Genomic DNA, 7,500 nt, shown 5'->3' with positions numbered 1-7,500 from the left:
ATATATAATTCACACATCACTACACACGTGAATACTGTAACTAATCATGTATGTTTTATATACATATATATGTATATATTTATATATACATATATATCACACACACACACAGGCGCTATACTATTGTGTATATCATATATACATACACACACACACATACACACACACACACGCTACACATACTGATACATATCACACACACACACACACACACACGGCGTAACATCGTATATATATTCACACAACACACACACACACAGCACACGCACAACTACACACACACACACACACACACACACACACACACACACACACACACACACACACACACACACACACTCACTCACTCACTCACACACAAATATGTGTGTGCTTATATATTTGCTTACATATAATATACACAGTGTACACAGGCTATGATCCTTAAAAGACGGTATCCAAGTGGCTTGCTAACGCCCCCATCCCAGCCAGCGTCCACCCCCGGGGCCTCATAACCCGCTACTTAATTCCCCCGGCGAGAAAGGCTCCAGACGCCATGGGAGAGGAGGCGCTCACATTGATTCGAGATCCCTTACGCCACTTAAAACTTTCTCCTGGAAAAGGCTTGGAGAACACTGCTAATGGATGACGTGACGGGGATGGAGGTCAGGATTTTTTTTTCGTCTTGGGGGTGGGGGTCGGGCTGGTGTTGTTTATTTGATTATTATTTTTTTTGTGTGTGTGGTTTACATGACTGCGTGGGGTAGATTGTTTAATCTGTGTTCTTGTTTGTTGAGCAAGAATAAGCGTAATCAGAGTCACGATATCTTTTATATAATCTTTAAGTGGTTTATTGCCCATTGTCTCTACTTTTTTGATCGTTCATCTTTCTACCTTTCCCTTTGTCGGTCTGTCTCTTCACTTCCATGTATACACATCTCTTAATTACATTCATAATTACCTTATTTCTATTATTTCTTCTCTCTCTCTCTCTCTCTCTCTCTCTCTCTCTCTCTCTCTCTCTCTCTCTCTCTCTCTCTCTCTCTCTCTCTCTCTTTCATTCAATTATTCATTAAGATGTCCATTTGAAAAAAGTGTATACCCTGACGTATGTGTGTGTGTGTGTGTGTGTGTGTGTGTGTGTGTGTGTGTGTGTGTGTGTGTGTGTGTGTGTGTGTGTGTGTGTGTGTGTGTTTTGGTATTCTTTTCAAATATCCAATACGTATATATGCATTAATGCTACTACCCGAGGATTTTCATTACATATGAATCTTTATGTATCGATGTATACGCGTGTGTATGAACCTTTATATATATGTGTGCAAAGGAGGTGGGGAAGGGAGTTCTAAATCGTACCCTTATATTTCCTTCTTCAACATAGCATATACCAAAATATTCATAACACATAGCATATACCTTACAAAAAAGCAACCGCTCTTACATGCTCTACATGTTACAGCTGCTCTTACAGGTACAAATTCCTTCAAAAGCCATAAGTTATTCAGATATATCAAAACCTTATCAATACCAGGTCGACTGTAGTTTGATAACAATTCATCTTTGTTTGGTAACAAAAGCGAAAAAAACTCGTTACCTCTAAATACATGCTAATAGCACATAGCCTTTCGCAACGTTCACTCAAAAATTGCAGTTGTGAAATACAGTTAGATTTTCATTTTAATTTTACTTCCAGTACACTTGCCATAGTTTCAGTATACATACGATAGTTATTTTGTATGATGCCAATACACTTATAGTAAAATCCTTAGTATAGTCAAATAATGTTCTATTTTGCTGTGATACTCACTATAAACTATAGTCAGTGCAGATGCAACATATCAAGTACACTCAGCAGTCACAATACTCAAAATTATCAAAATTAAAGCAGATTCAGCAGAGTTACATAATTCTTAGAATTCGTCATCCTCAGTAGAATTACGGTATTCTCACAATCAGCATTGTTGATCTTTATAATACTCAGTAGAATTACAGCATACCTACATCCAGCATGATTAAAATTACAACAGATTGAAAAGAATTACAGCATACTCACACGTCATATCCAGAGTGACAGCGGACAACAGTGGCGCCGTCAGATTCGAATTCTGCGCCTGACACGTAATGACCCTGTGCAAATGCTGACGACTCAGGTTAGGCAAGGTCAGCGTATTAGAGGTCATGGAAGGCGTGACCTGCTCGCTGACCTCATCAAGGAGTGCCCCTCCATGCCACCAGGTGACATTCGGCGGAGGGCGCCCTGGTGGTTGGAAAGAAAGGGAAGAGGGTTAGAGATCCCGCTGTTATTACTGAGAAAAGGGTTGTGCTTCGGTGTTCGTAGTTTCAATTTTGGTAATGACGATGGGAATTGCTCTTATTTTCTTTCTAATTATCATTATCTTTATAATCATTAGTAGTGACGTCTTAATATTAGTATGATTACTATAGCTATTGTTATTATTATTATCACTATTATTGCTGTTGTTGTTGTTGTGGTTGCTGTTGTTGTTGTTATTGTTGTTGCTGCTGCTGCTGTTTTTCTTGTTTTGTTGTTGTTCTTGTTATTATTATTATATCATTACCATCACTATAGTTATTATTATTATCATTACTATGATAATAATGATAATGATAATGATAATAATCATCATTTTTACTATTATTATTATTATTCTTTATTATCATTATTATCATGATTATTACTATTATTTTTATTAATTTCATCATCATTAACATTGTCATTATTATCACTGTTATCATTATTATGTTTTTATTATTATCGCTGTTATTCAACTCATCATCCTCAGCATTATTATTATTATTATTATTATTATTATTATTATTATTATTATTATTATTATTTCATTATTATTATTATTATTATTATTATTATTATTATTATTATTATTATTATTATTAATTATTATTATTATTACTATTATTATTATATTTACTATCATGATGATTATTAATGTTATTATTATGACTATTTTTATATATGTTTCTAATACAATTATAGTTATCCTCATTATCATTATCATTATCATCACTATTATTATGTTACTACTGCTACTACTAATGATAATAATGAAGAAAATACTATAACTAATAGTGATATTGATAATAATAATGATAATTACAAATATAATAATAATGATAATGATAATTACAAATATAATAATAATGATAATGAAGAGTAGTAATAATAATAGTAAGCATTATTATTATTACTATTATCATTACCATTAATAATATAAAAATAATAAGAACTATTGTTATTACAATGATGAAGATGATGATGATGATGATGATGATGATGATGATGATGATGATGACGATTATTATCATTATTATGATTATGATTATCATTTTTATTATTATCATTATCATTATCATCATTATTAACTTTATTCCAATTATTATTATTATTATTATTATTATTATTATTATTATTATTATTATTATTATTATTATTTTATTATTATTATTTTATTATTATTATTATTATTATTATTATTATTAATGTTATTATTATTATCATTATTATCATTATTATTATTATTATTATTATTATTATTATTATTATTAATAGTAGTAGTAGTAGTAGTATTGTTATTATTATTATCATTATTATTAGTAGTATTATAATGATAATAATAATAATTATTATTATCATTATATTTATTTCTGATATTATGATGATTATCTTTATTGTTGTTATTATCGTTAGTTATTGGTTTATCATCATTATCGCTAATTTAACATTTCTTTCTTATAATAATGATTAAAGTCATCATTGTTATTATTATCATAATTATAAATATTTATGTCATTAATTTCATTTTCATGATTGCTATCACCATTCTTATTCTTTTTTCTTATTTTTCGTGTTACTATTATTGGTATAATAATAATAATAGTAATAGTAATATATTTTTATCATTATTATCTTTATTATCATTATTATTTTTTTTTATTATCATTATTATTATCATTATTATTTTCATTCTCATTCTTATTATTATTATCATTATTTTATTATAGATATCATTATTATTACCATTATTATTTCTATTACTATTATTATTATCTTTAATATCATCGTTATCGTTATCAATATTGTTGTTATTATTATTATCATAATCATTATTACTATTATCACTATTACTATTATTATTATTATTATTATTATATTATAATTATCATTATTATCATCATTATTATTATTCCTTATTATTATTCTTCTTTATCATCATTATTGTTGTTATTGCTTTGACTATTCTTATTCTTATTCTTATTCTTATTAATATAATCTTTAATTCTGTTATATTATTGACATTCCTTATTGGTATCATTATTAATGGTTTCTTGTTTTTTATTAAATTAGTTCTGCGTTATTGAATACAGTTCCAATCATCCCTGACTATTACCATCGCCATTTTTATCAATTCTGTGATTATTTACGTGATATTAATAATTAGGTAAAGATATCTCAGCAGTAAGAATGATAAATGTATATCTTATTAATGTATATCTTATTAATATCATTTTGAAATACAAACCAACTCGATATATTTTGTTATTCTACATCAAACGATAATATTTACGTTAAAATTTCGCTAAAAAAAGAACATGTCAGATGCATAGAATCATATCGCAAGAATATGTTGCATGCAATCTATCCTGAAAAATAACCATGATTTACCAAATGGCTGTTTACTCAAAATTGAAAATAAATCAGTATATACACAAGGTTGTTTATTATTATATGTCCGTGCCATATTTGTTTTCATTTGCGTGCGTCATGCGTTGTTCGGTGTGTGTGTGTGTGTGTGTGTGTGTGTGTGTGTGTGTGTGTGTGTCTTTGTATGCGTTTTTAGTGTGTGTATGTTTGACTGTGTGTTCTTTTGTGTTAAAGTAAGTGTGTTTCTATATGTGAATATATATATGTGAATTCACCGAGTGTATCTGTATCTGTATCTTTCCACGTGTGTATCTATATATCAGTATATGCGTGCATATTTGTATGGATGTTTCAATGTGCGTGTGTGTGTGTGTGTGTGTGTGTGTGTGAAAGGTGCGTGTAGGTTCGTCTGTCGAGTTTTCATGCGTCTTCTGTCGACAGCTGCGTCATGGGGTTGCGTGTGGAGTTCTGAATCGTGCGTTGGTCGTACTTCTGCCTAAAGGGAAGTTGGACAAACACACTCACACGTAAGTAATGAATAGGATGCTCGCACTCTCTAAACACACAAAGTCAAAAGATGACGACTCGTGTGTCTACGTTCTATCTTGTGTCACATACTCTCAGATCCTTATATTAACAGATAAATAAATAAAAAAATGTAATAATGACGTTAATAGTAATGATGATAACTACAGCAATGATTATAACAAGGGTAATGATAATAATAATAATGATACTAACAGTGATGATAATGATAATGATAGTAATAATACTAATACTAATACTAATACCAGTACTACTAACAATGACGATAATGATGAGGATAATTGTGATAATAATAAAAACAGTGATGATAATATCAATAATAATAATAGTAATAGTAATAATAACAAAATGATAACAATGCTAATAGTAACGATAACAATACTAACATACAATAGTAACGATAATGATAATAACAATATTAATATTAGTAATATTAATAATAGTGATAATAATGATAATGGTAATAATAATCTGAAAAAAGATTGTTATAACAATGATAAAAATAGAAAAATAATATTAATGGTACTATTACTACTACTACTACTACTACTACTGCTACTACTACTACTACTAATAATAATGATAATAATAATAATAATAACGGTAATAGTAGTAATAATAGTAATAATAGTAATAATAATAGTAATAATGATTGTAATAATAATGACAATATTATTATAGTAGTAGTATTAATAATAACAATGATAACAGTAATAACATAAATGATAATAATAATAACAACAATGATAATGATAATAATAGTAATAATGACAATGACAAACATGATAACAATAATGATAATAATAATGATGATAACGAAAACAGAAATAAAATGACAAGGATAATAATAACTAAGTAAATACATTGAAAGACATGACAGCTACCTACACTATTAAAAACTCTTCGATACTTACCTCCACGCGCTTGACAGGTGAGAACCAGAGTACCTCCCACAGGGTAAGGTCCTATGATACCGCTAACCTCCACTTTGGCTTGGCTGAGGATGGACATGCTGGTCGGAGGAACTGTAAGTGGAGAGAGGTGGAGTCTAGCGTTAAAATCGTGCACTTTGTTCTCTCATTAGGGGTTGATTAGCACAATTAGTGTCCTCCGTGACAATGTGTGGGGGTTGATGTAGTGATTTTGGGGACGGGGGTTGAGAGGGGAAAGAGTGGAGGGATGGTAGGATGGTGGGGGGAGGGTTGAATAGGATAGGGAGAAGACAGGGAATTGGATGGGAGAGCGGGAAGGGGGGGGGAGACTACTGGGATGGGGAACAGGGGGGAATAGGAAAGAGGTGTTTTGAGGAGGAAGGAGGATGGGAGTGAGGTGTTAAAAGAAAAAGGGGAGATGGAGAAGAGGAGTTTGAGGGGGAGGAGAGAAATGGAATGTAGGAAAGATGGGGAAGGGAGAAGTGAGAGGGGAGGAGTAGGAAGGGGAAATATAGTGGGGAGATATTAATGTTAAGGGGGAAGGGTGGAAGGGGAGGTAGAAGTGGGAGGGAGGATTAGGAGAGGGGGAGGGGGATAGATACGGTTGAAGAAGGAATAAGGGAGGAAAGGAAGGGGGAAAGGACGGGAGAGGCGAGAGTAGGGGAAGAGAGAAAGAGAATTTTGAAGACTGAGGGAACAGAACGGGAGAGAATAGACAGGGATGCAAAATCTTCCAGAGGATTTACAAATCTGTAAGGAGAAAAAAGAAAGAAAGAAAGAAACAAATAAAAAAAAAAAAAACAGGCTACGTTGTAAAATTCATAAACTTTCATTATATCAAAGTAACCCATGATATAACACTCAATTGCCAATCTTTTTTATTCTGTTCAAATAATGCTGCATAATCTTTTATAGTATAGACTTCTCAGAACATATTTGTGTTATATATTTTCATTTTCGTCGAATATACCTCTTTATCTCTTATATAAATCATGTCTTATTTCAATAATTTCGTACGTTTTCATAGTACATAAAATGCACACTGTACACTGTCGAACATCGTTAATAGCAATAACCCAGTTCTTTACGTGTCATTTGCACTGGATTTGTTTACTATAAACATCAAGATACCACAACAATAATGGAAATATATTTGTCCATTTGTTATGATTGTAGCAAATGAACAAAGCATTGCAATTTTAAGCAGTGTGTCTGTGTGTGTGTATATGACTGCGTGAGTAAATGACATTGTGTGTGTGTGTGCGTGTGTGTGCGTGTGTGTGCGTGTGTGGTGTGTGTGTGTGTGTGTGTGTGTGTGTGTGTGTGTGTGTGTGTGTGTGTGTGTGTGTGTGTGTGTGTGTG

At 31.3% G+C, this 7,500-nt stretch overlaps 1 protein-coding gene across 1 annotated transcript in view; it reads right to left on the bottom strand.

The window, feature by feature from the left end:
* LOC119589634 (nephrin-like) overlaps positions 1-7,500 on the bottom strand; it is a gene marked incomplete at its 3' end in the record, with an annotated part of 64,790 nt that overhangs the window by 51,643 nt on the left and 5,647 nt on the right. Inside the window, 2 exon segments of the mRNA XM_037938229.1 lie at positions 2,033-2,236; positions 6,121-6,231. Of these exon segments, the coding sequence (XP_037794157.1) occupies positions 2,033-2,236; positions 6,121-6,231 (315 nt within the window).

Source organism: Penaeus monodon, chromosome 26 (assembly GCF_015228065.2).
Source record: "Penaeus monodon isolate SGIC_2016 chromosome 26, NSTDA_Pmon_1, whole genome shotgun sequence".
Lineage (NCBI taxonomy): Eukaryota > Metazoa > Arthropoda > Malacostraca > Decapoda > Penaeidae > Penaeus > Penaeus monodon.
The sequence above is the reverse complement of the archived record's forward strand: the minus strand, read 5'-3'. Positions and strand labels throughout refer to the sequence as shown.